This window comes from Populus alba, chromosome 16 (genome assembly GCF_005239225.2).
Source record: "Populus alba chromosome 16, ASM523922v2, whole genome shotgun sequence".
Taxonomy (NCBI): Eukaryota; Viridiplantae; Streptophyta; class Magnoliopsida; order Malpighiales; family Salicaceae; genus Populus; species Populus alba.
This window is the reverse complement of record NC_133299.1, coordinates 3,936,018-3,952,781: the sequence shown is the minus strand read 5'-3', so window position 1 is coordinate 3,952,781 and position 16,764 is coordinate 3,936,018. Positions and strand designations below refer to the sequence as shown.

General features: G+C 32.8%; 2 protein-coding genes across 3 annotated transcripts; both read left to right on the top strand.

Annotated features, from left to right (window-relative positions):
* The first annotated feature begins 828 nt into the window (after positions 1 to 828).
* Positions 829 to 4,912, top strand: LOC118050369 (protein kinase PVPK-1). 2 transcript variants are annotated; one of them, XM_035060714.2, is made up of 3 exons: positions 829 to 1,246; positions 1,804 to 3,008; positions 3,781 to 4,912. In XM_035060714.2, exons 2-3 carry the CDS (start codon positions 1,840 to 1,842, stop codon positions 4,652 to 4,654), a joined length of 2,043 nt encoding a protein of 680 aa, XP_034916605.1. In that variant the 5' UTR covers positions 829 to 1,246; positions 1,804 to 1,839; the 3' UTR covers positions 4,655 to 4,912. The 2 variants fall into 2 exon arrangements, with proteins under 2 accessions (XP_034916605.1, XP_034916597.1); XM_035060706.2 differs by having other exon boundaries at positions 830 to 1,246; positions 1,815 to 3,008.
* Positions 4,913 to 7,787: 2,875 nt separating this feature from the next.
* Positions 7,788 to 12,985, top strand: LOC118050382 (altered inheritance of mitochondria protein 32). The gene is made up of 5 exons (XM_035060725.2): positions 7,788 to 8,259; positions 8,326 to 8,411; positions 9,154 to 9,459; positions 9,536 to 9,619; positions 12,302 to 12,985. Exons 1-5 carry the CDS (start codon positions 7,882 to 7,884, stop codon positions 12,660 to 12,662), a joined length of 1,215 nt encoding a protein of 404 aa, XP_034916616.1. The 5' UTR covers positions 7,788 to 7,881; the 3' UTR covers positions 12,663 to 12,985.
* The last annotated feature ends 3,779 nt before the right edge of the window (positions 12,986 to 16,764 follow it).

The following is a 16,764-nucleotide window of genomic DNA, read 5'->3' as shown; positions in this document are numbered from 1 at the left end:
AATAACAATAAAAGAAGGAAAATAAAAGCCGAGGACAAAAACCAATAATGTTAATCATTAAAAAAGAAAAACAACAAGGTAGATTATAGTTAATAGCAATAAGTGATAGAGACACCCCATGCATAATGAGTGATGTGATGTGTCCCAATTTGCATCCACACTAGGTGTAATGTTTGAGGATGAGTTTTTTAATTATATTTGTGTATATTTTAAAAGGATATTTATTTTAAAAAAAATATTAAATTAATATATTTTTTATATTTTTTAATTATTTTGATGTCTGGTATAAATTTTTTTATAAAAAATACCATGTATTGTAATATCAAACAAGCTTAATTAGTAAGATTTAGGCCCTGTTTGTTTTATCGTTTTAAAAGTGTTTTTGAAAAAAAATTAAATTTTATTTTTATTTTTTATTTTAAATAAATATTTTTTGGGTGTTTTTTAAATTATTTTAATGCGCTGATGTTAAAAATAATTTTTAAAAATAAAAAAATATTATTTTAACACATTTATGAGTAAAAATACTTTGAAAAGTAACCACAACTACATTCTCAAACACGCTAATATTTTTTTTTAAAATGTATTATATAAGTTTCTTATAGATTTTTTTTTAATTTTTGATATTAGAATATTAAAATCATAAAAAAAACTAAAAAAAAACATTTAATTCTTTTTTTAGTAAAATATACTCTTTTTTTGTTTTTTGTTTTTTTTTTTAATTTTTTTTATGACAACCGCGCTTCCGGTCAACAAGAGGAAGGAGGCCTCCAATTTACAAAAACAAGAACAATAAAGGACGTAGATAAAAGAGAAAGAGTCTTTCTTGAAAGAAAGACACTAACAATACGCAAAGCGCATCTTTCTTTTAGGCTTTGTTTCCTTGGCTCTTTAAAACCTTTAATCCCTTCCCTCCCTCTTTCACTCCTCCATTAAACGACGAAAACATTAACAGAAACAGCTCTCGACAACAAAAAAGAAAAAAAAATAAAAAAAAGGAAGCAATCATTTATCATTGTTCAATCTCTCTCTCTCTCTCTTGTTTGGATCGGATCTCAATTCTGAAGTATTCTTCAGTGAAACAGAAAGGCACTCACTCACATACACACACACAAATAACAAAGTTAATTTACTTTCTTTCCTTGTGACCTGTTTTTGGCCTTTTGGGGTCCTTGTGTGTGTGTTTTGGTTGTAACAGTCATGCAAGATTGCTGTCTCTGCATTGCCTTCTCTCTTCTTTAATCAGGTTTATACTCTTTCACTTTCTTTTTCTTGACTGTTTTGGTCCCTCAATTCATGTTATGTTATTTTGCTTTTTAAAGAAACAACTTAACTTTGCTTGAACTAGCCAATTTGCTTGTGTTGGTGTCAAACATTTGGCTTCTTGATTTTTGCCATCTGGGTTCTTGAGCAAATTGCTTAGGACGGTTTTTGATTGAAGAAAACAATGTAAAGTTGCTGTCTTTTTTCTTTTCCTTTTATTTTCTTAATGGGATTTAGATATCTTACTGCTTTCAAGGGTTGATTTTGACATTCATTTGACTGTGGATAACGGTAAAATATCTTCATTCACGGGCCACCTTTATCGCATCTTTGTTTTTCCCGTTATATTTGGAGTTTCTTTAATTGTGATTTTCTGCGGAGATTGCGTGAATCAATTGTGTTATTTTCTTGTTTGAATTTGCAATACTATGTTGTTTTTGTCTTTGTAGCACCTGTAATAGCATAGCATAGCATATTTTAGATATAAAAGCAATTTAATTCCAAGATTCTGTCGTTTAATGGCTTGCTTACCGTTCATAGCTACATCTCAGAACATTGCTGTTGTCGAGATTTTTCATGGAGTCGTTTGTCAATGGGATTGAATCTTCATCACAGACTCAGAATTCAGCATCTAAAGTAGGCAGCCACCCGCTTTCCACATCTGTCATGTCTCGCCCTTCTCGGCCTCCAACTCTGAAACAGTCTAGACATGAAGGGGCTTCTTCCGGTGCATGCTATGCAAGTTCATCCAATCATGTCATCAAGACTGTCCACCATTCGAATGGTTCTGTAATCTATCCGAAAAATTCCTACAAAACAGCGCGTGATGGTATCCGCCATGAAGAATTTCTTAGCACGGCAAAATATTTCTTTAGTCCTCATAAGGGCAAATCGGAGTTTGCAAGCTCGCCTGAAGTTGTTAGTCAATCAGCAGAATCTTCTCCTGGGAATAAGGTTTCAACAGCGGAGAACAATTCCTGCATCAAACATCCCACGGATGATCCAAAGAGCTCTTATTCCAGTGGCTCACTTGAATCTGAAAGTATTGTCTCAGGCCCATCCGAAGCAGATGCTGGGCAGCTTAACAATCACATGGTATCTCAATCAGCTGTAAGCTTCTGTCCAAGTCCTTCAAACAGCATCTATACTGCCACTCTCTATGCAGAGGCCAAACAGAGTTTCACCAACACAGAAGTAAGTGAAGAAGCAAGCATTGTTGAGAAGTCTGTTGAAAGTGGTGAAGTAAGCAACTCCTACGATAACGAGAGCAGGAAAATGAGCCTCTATAGAGGCAGTACTGATAGTGATATTAGTGATGAAAGCAGTTCCAGTAGTTTAAGCAGTGCATTATACAAGCCCCACAAGGCAAATGATGTAAGATGGGAAGCAATTCAAGCTGTCAGATCTCATTCGGGAACATTGGGGTTCAATCACTTTAAATTGTTGAAGAGACTAGGATGTGGAGATATAGGCAGTGTTTATCTATCAGAGTTGAGTGGTACTAGAACTTGTTTTGCAATGAAAGTTATGGATAAAGCAGCTCTAGCTGCACGGAAAAAGCTTTTAAGGGCTCAGACTGAACGAGAGATCCTTCAATCTCTGGATCATCCATTTCTACCCACGCTATATTCACATTTTGAAACAGAGAAGTTCTCTTGCTTGTTAATGGAGTTCTGCCCTGGCGGGGACTTGCATGCACTGAGGCAACGCCAACCTGGGAAGTACTTTCCAGAGCATGCTGCCAGGTTAGGAATTTTATCTTATTTTTTCATGCTTTCGTATTTATATATTGGTAATCCTTAACCATCTGTATGCTTTATAAATACTGAAATTAAATATATATAGCTTATAACTGTAAGTTTTTGGTGTCTTTGAGGGATCATCGAGAACCCTGTGAAATTTCTAGTCAGGGCTCTTTTTCATGGACTTGACAAAACCTGCATCGAGTAAGCTTGCCATGCTGTGAAATTGAGCAATGATTTTTTATGAACTCGTTTGGTTGTTCGCATGAGTTTGTAATTGCATGCTTTGATTCCCGGGGACATCTTTGGCACCAATCTGGAATCTGCTTTCCCAGACCTCCATTGTGATGATTTCAATCAAGCATGAATTTTCTTATTTCCTTTTTTTTTTTTCCTTTTTCCTTTTGCCTTCTGCATCAAGTTTTGTATTTGTAATCTCATGTATAATGTCGCTTAATTTTTTCTGGTGTCTTAATTGACTAAATTTAGTAAGGATGTTATACGCATATATTTTCCAGAAAAAGTTGAGTTTTTGTACCCTGAATTGTGTAGTTCATACTGGTTTGAAGGTGTCCTGGACCAATAATCTAACAAAAAGAAAACAAGGATTTTCCAGGAAATTTCATGAGATATTTTGTATGTGTGAATTTTCTGCAGATGCATCACCCAAAAAAGTGATGAGTTATGATACCATTTGTTACAACTCTATTCGTCCTGACAAACTTTGGTGTTGATTATTGTGATGCCATTCTTTGAATGCCATTACTTTATGCAGGTTTTATGTTGCAGAAGTGCTCCTTGCTTTGGAATACTTGCACATGCTTGGGATCATTTACAGAGACCTCAAACCAGAGAATGTTTTGGTGAGGGAAGATGGGCATATAATGCTTTCAGATTTTGATCTCTCTCTAAGATGTGCTGTCTGCCCTACTCTGGTAAAATCATCGAACTCCAGCTCAGAGTCGAAGAATTCGGCATATTGTGTGCAGCCTGCCTGCATTGAGCCAACTTGTGTAATACAACCAGATTGCATCCAGCCAGCGTGCTTTGGACCACGCTTCTTCTCAACCAAGGCCAAGAAAGGTAAAAAGAGCAAGTCTAAGAATGAGATGAATCATCAAGTAAACCCTCTGCCTGAGCTCATTGCCGAACCCACAAATGCTCGTTCAATGTCTTTTGTGGGTACGCATGAGTACTTGGCCCCTGAAATAATTAAAGGTGAGGGCCATGGAAGTGCTGTAGATTGGTGGACATTTGGGATATTTCTCTATGAGCTTTTGTTTGGTAAAACTCCTTTCAAGGGAGCAGGAAATCGAGCTACACTATTTAATGTGGTTGGCCAGCCATTAAGATTTCCAGAATCACCTACTGTGAGCTTTGCAGCTAGGGACTTGATCAGAGGTTTACTCGTGAAGGAGCCGCAGCATCGTCTTGCTTACAGACGGGGAGCCACTGAAATAAAACAGCATCCATTCTTTCAGAGCATCAATTGGGCACTCATTCGTTGTACAAATCCTCCGGAGGTGCCAAAACAAGCAATAATGGAGTTTCTAATGAGAGCTGATTCTCCAAAGCCCCCCACAGATGTGAATGTGCCGGGTGTTGATGTGAAGCCTTCTGGTAATTATTTAGAGATAGATTTCTTTTAGGTTTTGTGATTGGTTTCTCTCATCGGACCAGTTTCCATCACCACATCTTAGTATTTTTCCTCGATGGTTCATTTTCCATTGTAAGGGTATACAAATCCATTGTTCCCTTTTCCATTGTAAGGGGATACAAATCCACTGTTCCCTTGATGATACATGTAACTGCTGCCCATTGAGTCCTGGCACGGTAAATAACTCTTGAGGAAATGCAAGTGCAGTCGAATGAGGAATGAAAATGCTTTATCTTTCTCTTCTGTCAAACCTGTGCTTCTTTAACTCGGTCGCTATGAAGCTGGTTCAATATCCAGAAATACTGGACAGAGCATTGTCTCTGCATTGTTTCATTCTGAACTCAGGATACCTGGGAAGAAGAAAGGGATTGTAACCAAAGAACAGGCCATTGTGAATCTTTTGTTTTTCATTTTCTTGAGAATGATCATTGTGAATCAGTATGGAAAGCTACTTTGTGGAGGATGTTACTGTTTCATCTGTGTTCTTGAAGAGAAGGTTGACTTTGTGGAGGATGTTGCTGTTTCATCTGTGTTCTTGAAGAGAAGGTTGACTTTGTGGAGGATGTTACTGTTTCATCTGTGTTCTTGAAGAGAAGGTTGCTTTCGGTAGGAAGCCATGGGCCTTTTCCTGTAATTAGGCCTGTCCTATGTGAATCAGTATAGAAAAATAGATATTTTCCTTAGCTAATATTTTTTTATTCAATATTATTAAGGTTTTCTATAAAAAGTTGTAATAGTTTTGTAACAAATGAAGATATAAAAAAATAAAATCAAGTATTTTGAGAATTTTCTCATATTTTTAATGTTTTTTGTTTTAACTTATTATAGACTTCATTTATGAATATACTGTTCATAGACTCCCATGAATATTCTCATTTATGATAAATTATTAGGTATGTCACAAACTATTCTCCTTCCTTTCACATGAATCATGTCTCTACATGCAAGAGGACCGATTATGACTTTTCAGGGCATTTTAAAATTCCTCACATGACCTGTGGTTTAATTAAAATATTATATTTTTAAATAATATTTATATAAACATTATCTATTTTTATTTAATTATACAATAATATAAATCATTCATAGAGAATGAATGTTTTTTTTTTTTAATTATCTATGAATGATAACCCAAATGATTTTATTTTTTTTTATTTTGAAAATAATTTTTTTATTAGTGATGTAGTTCATTGAATAAAAATAAAAACAATAAGAAAATAAACTTTTTATAGAAACTATAATGATTTGCAATAAAAAGGAAAATAAACTTATATTTGTAATCAAAATCCTAAATTTTCTATTCATGTATTTATTTTTTATTTCGAAAAAATTACCTTTTTTATTTATTTGTAATCAAAATTTATTACGGTCATCAAGCCAGTTTTAGTTAAAGAATTTTAAAAATCATGTATTGATTATTTATAGGCATCTATATAAAAAGATATGAGAACAATAAATTAAAAAAAATATAGAAAAAATATACAATAACAAAAGTAACACACACACATTATTCTCATTCAATATTAATATTCAAATTATTTTAAAAAATTTACATATCAGATTAATATATAGTTATTCATAAAATAATTGATAATATCATTATAAAAAAAAGTTATAATGTTTTTTTAAAAATAATGACATAATTGGAAAAATATTTAAATATTATTTTAATAAATTAATTTAAAGAGATCTTGTATAAAAATTAATAAAAATACAATTAAAGGATATCTATGTAAAAGGCCACGCACACCCTAAGAAAGAAGTTCAAGACTTTAAGGGACCTAAAATGCATCCACATGCTTCTTTTTTTTTTTCCTTTTTTCTTTTTTTAATTTATGGATGACCTAATTTTTTATATCAAGTAGACAGCATGTAGACTGGATGGGTGAATGATGTGTCATTTTCTAGTTGGTCGATCCGATCTTTGGAATCCCAATAACTCAACATTTCAATTTTTTTTTAATTTAAAAACACAATAGAAACCTCAAAAAACCCATTTTAAATCCTAAAAAAGCTAATAATTACTCTAAAATACCAAAATCTAACCATATCAAAAACATTCACGGGTCTCGATATAATTTTCACAACATATTTAAAGGAAAAAACTATCTTCATCGAACCTTTTTCTCCAAAATAAATTTATTAATAACAAGATTTACTTTTTTGGTAGTCAAATTATGATTGGTTGAACACCTTTTCTTTTAGTTTTTTTTAATGACTTTCTTTCTCTTCTCAAATATTAGAAATTGGAATATAAAATAAATGACTTAAACATGAGACCCCAAGCTTTGAACATAACACACACACACACTTCACTTAACAAATTTTAAAACTATTTAGCTGAAGCTTAAAATAATTAACATTTTAAAATCATAACACATTCTATCTTACATTACAAAATATATCTCATCCTTTGTAAATCAATCACATTCTATTTTTAGTTTATCTTATGATAATATATATTTAAATACAATAAATAATAAGTTTCCTTCTTTTTAATTTATCTTATGTAAATATATGTTTTAAATGCAATGCAAATTAATACATAAATTAATTGTTTTTTATGGTAATTTAACATGCATCATTAACATCAACTAACCTTTTAAACTAATTATTATAACTTATTATTTTATAAAAAGTATTTTCAATTATAATTTTAACTAAGCATTTATTAAACACATCACAATATAAAATGATTTTTGAAAACTAATTCTTTTTAAAATTTTAACCACGAAGCTACCATTTTACACTGTTTGGGAATACGATGTAAATCGCGTTTCTAAAAATTTAATTTTATCTTTGTTAAAATTAATTATTTATGTGTTTTGGATTGTTTTGATATGCTGATTTTAAAAATAATTTTTTTAAAAATAAAAAAAAATATTATTTTAATATAAAAAAAACATTTAAAAAAAACAACCGGATTGAATTAGGCACGGTTTTTTCTTACAATTATATATTTTATAACTAGGATACAATAAGCTCATTTGAGCACGTAAAGCACTATTGCTTTTGTAACTGGCCAATTATCATTAGCCAAGTAACAATGAACCCCATACATTTGTCCACATTGAATCTTTCCTCTATCTCTCTTCGAGCGTGCTCTTCATGCTCCTCCCGCGCCGCGCCCTAAATCTCGTCCTCACTACCCAGTCATCATCGACAAATTAAAATTAAAATTAAAATTAAAACAAAACCAACCACCCTCTCCATTCCTATATGCGCATTGCGCACCCTGCCCGCTCTCTCATATCCTTCACCCTCGATTTCTCTTCACCTCCACCAGCAAAACCTCTCTCTTTTCACTCTCTGACTCCAAAAACAACCGAGAGACCACGACGACGTGTCTTTCAATTTTCGATGGAGAAGACGGAGAATGTTTCCACAACGGCGACCGAGGACGCTGACGCCAATTACGGGTTCAATCGATCGGAGATGTACAAGTCCAACCTCGCTGGAACTGTTGGTCCTTATGACAGACACGTGTTCCTTTGCTTCAAGAACCCTGATGCGTGGCTACCTCATGTTGAGGAAGATGATCTACCGAAACTCGTCTCCACCGCTTTGAAAACTCGTAAAGACGACATCACTGTCAAGGTAAGTTCATCTTCTTTTAAAGAGTTTTTTTTTTTTTAATTATTTATTAATAATTTTGATTGATAGACGAAGGTGACGATCTGCGAAGGAGGAGAAGGAACCGAGTTTGAGAACGGAGATGTTTTGATATTTCCTGACATGATTAAATACAAGTAAGTCAATGTTCTTTTCATTTCTCTTGAGAATTTAATTTTTATGGAGATTGAGATTGATATGTTATTACAGGTTTTTTAAAGTTTATTATTGTAGAAGACTTTGCAGTCTGCTTCTTCTGGAGTTGACTTTTTTTTTGGGATTAATTCTGATTATGATAGATTTATGTGATATGTGATAGTTTATGAGCATCACAGCTATGATTGTTACTAGTTTTCTTGTTAAATGATCAAAAGAAATGATAGAAAATTAAGTAAGTAGGGTATGTCTTGATATTTCCATTGTGGGGAAAGAACTTGTCTTGAAAATCCAATGATGTTTCAGTGTTTAGTCTGAGAATGAGCTGAAATGATGAATCACCAGTGAATTTCAAAGATTCGCTGGTCTATTTGTTGGAGACTTGAGTTCCAGCTGTGTTGTGTGCATGCTGGCTTACCAACAAGATTTGATGACTTAATTTTTTATTTTGAATTCTGGGAATTTGATTAGGCTTTTCTGAGTTATGCTCTCGTTTTGGTTTGCTGAAATTATTGCTTTAAGTGAGTTATTATTGATACTCTCAATTTAGCAAAAAACCAATGGTATTTGAGATGATGTTGCCTTATTTTGTTTTTGTTTTTAGCTTGGTGTGATTCTGATGCTTGCTCGAAAAGTAACATCATATAAGAAAAGATTATAAGTTGCTATATCTTTAGATGTTAAATTTGTTGATTTCAAGATTTTGTATTTCTCATATCAAAGGGATTTGAAGGCCTCTGATGTCGATGGTTTTGTTGATGATGTACTCGTGAGCGGCAAACCATGGGCCTCCGGGGTGCAGGAGGTGTTGACAGGTACACATGTATTTGTGTGCGCTCATGGTAGTCGTGATAAGAGATGTGGTGTTTGTGGACCAGTTCTTATTGAAAAGCTCAAAGAGGGAATTGAGTCTCGAGGGTTGAAGGACAAAATTTTTGTTAGTGCCTGTTCTCATGTTGGGGGGCATAAATATGCTGGGAACCTGATAATCTATAGTCCGAATTCAGAGGGAAAAACCATGGGTCATTGGTAATTTTTTGCCTTGTTTCTTCTTGACTTGTCATGGTGCAGTTTGAAGGATATCTAAAATGCTCGAATCTTACAGGTATGGCTATGTTACTCCTGAAGATGTGCCTGAAATATTGGATCAGCATATTGAGAAGGGAATAGTTATAGAACGAATTTGGAGGTTTGTCTTCTGGCATTATACTTGTATTGTTGATCTCTATTTTCTTTCTAGGTGCTGTCAATGTGTTCACTATTTATGGGTTAATTACATGCGTGGTCCCTATACTATGTTAGTTTGATTAAGCAAGTCCCTGCACTACCAATTTGATGCATTAAGTCCCTCTACTGTCTTTTCCATTTACTATTGGAGCCCTCCATTTAAGATGCCATTACCTAGGAATGGCAGAGGTGTTATAATACCCCCTTTTTATTCAACATTCGTTTTCAAAAAAGAAATTTTGACATGAACATAAATATCCAGTTTTCAAAACAATTTTAAAATTAAGAAACAGTAAAAGTAATTGAGATTAAATGCCCTACCATATTAGTTAACCAAACCCATTTGAGATTAGAATCCCCATCACAGATAAAGTTCCTGCTCAACTTCTCTACCACTAAACCTAAAGCTGAATATTTTTACCTTTTTCAGTTGACCCAAATCCTCGCACCAATCACCATCCATCAACATTGGCCATGGCTGCCATTTTTGACATAGAAGGGAGTGAAGGATAACAGACTTTGTTACAAGTCAAATCCCTCAAAGACCAAGAGACACTATAACTTTGGGAGACAACTAAAATATTCAATTTTTATTATCTATGTCTCACTTGTTAAAAGGTTAAAAAGCTATTACTACCCATTATAAAGAAAAAACTAGAAAAGGATAATGATACTGAATAGGAAAATAAAAATAGGAAATAGTAAAATTAACCAAGGAAAATATATATTTTTTCAAAAAAGCTACTGAATCAATTTCCTTAGTCGTACCATTGATGGGCTTGAAGACTTCGTCTCATTCGATTTTGAACCCCCTTTGACCTCAGCGAACTCTATCTCTGGTGTATGAGTTGATTTTGGAAAAGTGAAGATACATGAAATGAATTATAATGTTTATACATTTGATAGGTACTTGATTGTTAATTTGTTGTTTTAATTTAAGATTTTTATAGCTGAACTTAGAAATCTAAGAGACATGCAGGTGTAGATAATGTTTGAACACTGACTTTAAATGCTTATGGTGACTTTTGGTTTTGGTTTTGGGTTAAGAATTTAGATGACAGGAGGGCTATGTGTACTCTAGGAATGGGAAACTAGACTGGGAAAGAAATGAGACATGGTTTTATATGGAAGGAGAGATCATGGCGAAAATGGCTTTGTTGAGGGAACAAACTCAATATGCTTGTTCTTGCTTGAAAAAACGTAGCTGCTGCTGCTGTTATTGTTGGTGTAGGTGTAGAACTCAATGATCTTATCCTTCTTTGGCATGCTAACAAGATTTTGTAGAAAAAGGTTGTCCCCTGTAAATCTTTGGATTGTTGATGTTTTCTTGTTTTTGTGTTTGATTAGAAGGAAAATGAATAACCTGCATGTTTATTTAACTTGGTTTGCATTGCTCCATGTTTGTCTATTTTCCATTTAATCCAGGTGTTAAATTCAACTATTTTAATCTAATAAATCAGTATTTTATTAAGCATTTAACTTATTTGTTGTTTAGATTTTTAGTTTCTCCACCCCATTTTACTAGCTTCTCAACGTGATTTGCTCCTTTTCTTTTTATGATAAAAAACAAGTTCTTAAATTGCGATCAGGTTTTAATTCTCATGTAACTGTTTTTTATTTTTATTTGTAAAGTTTCAAATTTGTTTTTTTCTATTTAGAATGAGATTTACTATTAAATTTTAATCTTTTTTTTTTTTTTATTACTCTTCCTTTTTTAACTGTAAAATTGTTTTTGAAAATTATTATTATTATTGTATTCATTTTATTAGAAAATGTAGATTAGGTCAAAATGAATCAACCGGGACACATGTCAACTATCCAATATATCAGCCATTCATTAGTAACAGTGTCTCAAACGGAGAGCACCAAATGTAAATGGAATAGTTAGGATGGACTCAATGCATCAATGTAGCAGTAGAGGGATCCAATTAATCAAAACTAATATAGTACAGGGATCACACTTGTCATTAACCCCATTATTTACTAAAACTAATCAGGTTCCATATTATAAACCTTTTTAAATAGATGTCTTTTGTTTCTAAAGTCAATGATTACTTTACAATGTGAGTGCTCGCAGCTCTTAATCTAAATTGTTGGCCATTGTTTCCTGGCCTTAATTGTTCATTAATAGACAATTAGTTGACACCTTAGCTTTCTTATCAGACATTAGTTGATGAAGTGGTTTTAAGAGCATGTTCTTACCTCTCTGAATCAAATCAAAATCCATTTTCTTTTATCTTTTTTCTTTCTTCCTGATATCGATTCTCTGGAAATCATTCCCTATAATTTTAAGCTGTATTTTAAAGCTTTTTATTCCTGTCATGTTGTGAAAATAGACTAAGGCATTAAAAGTGATAAATGTAATGTGGTTCGTTGCACGTGGCTTTGATTGAAAGGGTGTATATTGCATTTATTGGTTACCTGCTTCCTTAACTTTCTGCTGCACAATGTGTTGGCTAAACTTCCTTTGAGCTAGTGAATTTAGTTCCTCTTGTCTTTTTGCATGAAATCTTGACTTGTCACATGCAATTCACTGGAAATTCATATTTCTTTTTTGTTATTTATATCTAAATTTGATTGTTTCACTGACATCTTGAGCATGATTAGTACAAGATAGAACATAAAATTTTAAATTGAAATGCAGGGGCCAAATGGGGTTATCAGCTGAAGAAGGCGAGAGAATTGGGGAACAAAAGCTTCGAAAAGGAAAAGATAAGACCAAGAGCAATAAGCATGAAGAAAACAGCGCTGAGGCTGCTAAGGACAATGTGGCTAGCTGTTGCCAGGGTGCTAATGGCGTTTCATGCTGCAGAGATGGAAGCTCGGAGACAATTAAAGAAAAGAAACTGGTGGAGAACATTGAAGGGCATGGAAAGTGTGGGCTGGATAAACTATCAAGGTGGATAGGATCACTGGAGCAAAGTGATGTTCTTGCAGCAGTTGCTGTAGTTGGAGCGGTGGCGACAATTGCAGTGGCTTGTAGCTTTTATAAAAGGTCAGGCTAAAACATGCCTTGTAATCCATGCACTATTCTATGCTCGTGAGTGAATTTCCTTCCTCTTGGCAACAGAAGCAGTATGGCTGACAAAATAAGCCTCCAGACCACGCACTTCTTTAGCATATATATATATATATATATATTATATATATATATATATAATTCTTGTTTAGCGGGTGGGGAAGTATCCACAAATTTTAGCAGGATAAGAGCGAAGCATGATCCCACCTTTTTTCATTTTCTTTATCTCTACACGTTAATGTTACAATATTCAGTGAATGGTCAGCTGAATGCTGGAAATATTTTAAGGGTGCTTTATTTATTTATTTATTTATTTTTGTCGAGGGGATCTGGTTCCTTGGAGGCTTGCGATAGATTTAATCTACATAAAGCACAATTCTCAACTTTGGCATTCACTCGAGTGGTGATGCTGGAAGCTTTTTCCAGGAAACTAGTACTGGGCTCCAAGGGTGTGTATTTTTAAGATTAACTAGTCACCATCTCTTCAATAATGAATATGTCTTGTCAATTTAAGGGCTTAATGATGCTAGAGGTCGTCCTTGTGATATCGATTTTTGATAAAAAAATCAGTGTAGTCTTAATTCAGACCGTTGGATCCTTATGGATTAGGTTTGGTTGGTTTGTTAGGCAATGGAGATGCTTCTGTCTATGATACACTTTATTTATTTATTTTTCCTAACTCTTAAATAAGAGGATTTGCATTATCTTTTACTGGTTTTAATTTCATAGAAAAATGATTATTTATTTTTTAAAAAAGTTGTTAGAATTGTCAATTTTTTATTAGTATCTTCTCATTTTTCTTAATTTATTTTAAAGGAAAACTAGCACCTAAAATCACAGAACTTGGCCGCAAGAAATTTACATGCCAGCAGCATATTGCTAACTCACATTGGAAGGAAGTTTCAACTTTCATCATTACGTTCAGAAATCATTAAATTTTGATTACCTTGTTTAATCATAGTTGTGGCATTAATAATATACTAGATCCGAAAAATCAAAATCAAAACATTTGAATTGAATCTAGTATAAAAACTTCTATACACAAATCAAAACCAAGACAGATTCACTTTATGAAATTGAACCTTTACCCGAGGAGCATATGGTGAGCTGGTGGCCTGGTAGAAGTGTAGTTAGAGGACCGAAGGTTGTTTGATAGCGTGCTAACCGTGCAGTTGATCACATTAACGTTTGGAAATACAAGTCAACTCATGTTTTTTTTTTAAAATTAAAATTTTTTGGTATATTTTTGAAAAAAAATAAAAAAAATATCATTTTGATGCATTTTGAAATGAAAAACACTTTGAAAAGCAACCGCAACCACTCCCAAACAGGCCTAAGCATGTTCAACATTAAAGTTATGATTTTTTTAAATTTTTTTTAAATTATTTTTAATATCAGTACATAAAAACAATCTAAAAATAAGAAAAATAATTTAAATTTTTTAACATATAATATTTAACCGCAATGCCAAACATTCTAAAAATAACCTAAGAATAGAGTAGAGAGGATTCCATGGACTATCATTGGTAGGGAAAATTGAGAAATCAAGTGAGAACTGGTGGGTCAAGTTTTGAGTTAGGTGGAGTAGTATCAATTACCCATTTGAAACTTTTTTTTTTTTTTTTTTTTTTTTTTTTTTTTTTTACTTGAACTATTTATATTTTTTTGGCAAACAATGTTTTGATCCCAATACAAAAGACACTTTAAAAGTAACATAAGAACAGAGTAAAAAGGAGTTTATGGACTGTCATTGATAGAGAAGGCTGAGAAGTCAAGTGAAAATTGATGGGTTGAGTTTTGAGTTAGATAGAGTAGTATCAATTACCCATTTGAAAACCTGCTTTTTTTTTTTTGGATTTTACCTGAACAATTTATATATATATTTTTTATATACATAAGAATATTTTTATCCATCAATACAATTTTCTCATATTTTATTTTCTACATTATTCATTTCTAATGATATTAAAATAAATAAAATAAAACTAATTGAAAATGATTTGATGAGAGAGAGAGAGAGAGAGAGAGAGAGAGGCCCCTTTTTTTAATTTTCTAACATTTATTTATTTAGTTTTTAAATCTCACTCTAGCATGCTTCATTTATTGACATTATAGGTTAAATATTCGGGCTAGAAACCTAAATTTCATTTTAAAAAATCTCTGAACACATTAAAATATATTAAAGGATGCAACATTAAAATCATCTATTTATTTTATCATTACACAAGTTAATTAGAAGGCACTTCTTATTCTTGAATAAAAAAAAAACCTCTCATTAAATACCTTAGTCTCATTCATAATTATCATGTCTATCTTGAGATAAAAAAAACATCACCGTTAAATCATCTCCACTTCACATGGATGGATTTCTCTCTTGAAATTCTAGCATTTATACAACAATCTAATCCCAACTTATTTATCATTTCCTTAACTTTTTTTTCTCGTGTTTACCTACAACTAAATCCCCCCCACACAATAAATTTTCTCTACTCTCACAAGTCGTAAGCATGCAAAAACTTATAAGTAGAAAGGAAACAAAGTGCACAAACAAATTTGCAGAAACTATTTTCTAATCTTTTATTAACTTTTAACATAGAAATATACACAAATATGCATGTGTACTATGCACAAAACTTGTATTAAGTTTACATGCTACACAATAGAGCATTGCATTTTATCTATAGAGCTTTTACATAGAAGTTGCAAAAGAAACCTTTTCCTTTATTTCTAGCATTACATGGGGTAGTTTGCTTTGATACTCTCCTATATACATAATGGTCTTTTTTTTTAGAAAGCTTGTGAGCAGTTTCCCCCGTATCCCCATAAACTTAGTGGCATCAAAAGCATTTCCAACCATGCTTTATGTATGTCCAACCATGTTCTCCTATAGCTAGTTATGCTCATAATTGCTATAACCACTCACCATTCTATCATAATTGCCACTCGCAACAGTATTGCATAACTTCCATACCTATATTGCCAAAACTGTTGTGTTTTCTACCCATCTTGGACAACACATCATCCATACCCACTTTTGTGATGGTATGAACCTATTACTGCTCAAACTGTTGTACAAACTACCTGTCAATTCTTACCATTGTCAATATAACTACCAACATCTCTTGCCTTGTTTGGAAAACTTCTTGTTGTTGTGCTCCTCATGTATACTTGACCCTTAACAAACCTCCTTTATCAAAATAATTGAAAGTCTTTCTCGGACCAGGCATGAATTATCTCTGCACCATGTTTATCCATTGTCACAAATTTATGTCATCTTTTGAAACACCTTGTCTCCTTACAACCTCTTGATTTTATGATGAGCAAAAACTTTGACAATAACATCGTCAAATTATTTTCAAAGCAAGCTATAACTATGCTTTTCTTAGGTCCTATTTATTTCCCAATAGAGTCAAACCAAAAATACTTTAATACCATCCCAAACTATTGAGACCAAACCTATGATCTCTTATGGACAAAGATAAAGCTGTAACATTGTCACATACTGCCTTGTCTCCAGAAATTCATATGCAACTTCCCCAGGTTACACATAAACAATGCTCATTCTCTTGGCAATTCAACATGCCAACCCATTCAACCATAAGTCTACTTCATTAAATTTAGACACTTACCATAAATATTCTAAGATCCTATCCTTTTCTTTATAAATAACACCATACAAAGATTTTTTTAAAAATCAAATGAACCCCTATAAATTCACCCAACTCTCCAAACTCGACATGTAACTTATAAGTATGCAAATAAGACAACGTTGTTGTTTACTTGTCCATCGTATAACAACTAATTATGTTTTCTTCACAAAGTTATGTTCGTTTTACCAAGATGCATAAAAATCTCCCAATTCTGCCTTGTCCAAGGCAAAACCAAATCCCCCTCGATGAGGCTGAATCCTTTACTAAATCCCTCAACTTAGCAACTCAACACAAATATTAGATTTGCATATGTTGTTTCTTCAACACCATCCTCTATTTGAGATAGTGTCGAGTTGTCCCTTCTTTGGAAAATCCTTTAAAAAGTGATTTTCTTTACAAGTAAAGTAGTGCAAATTTGGTTTTGAACCCTTACCTTTT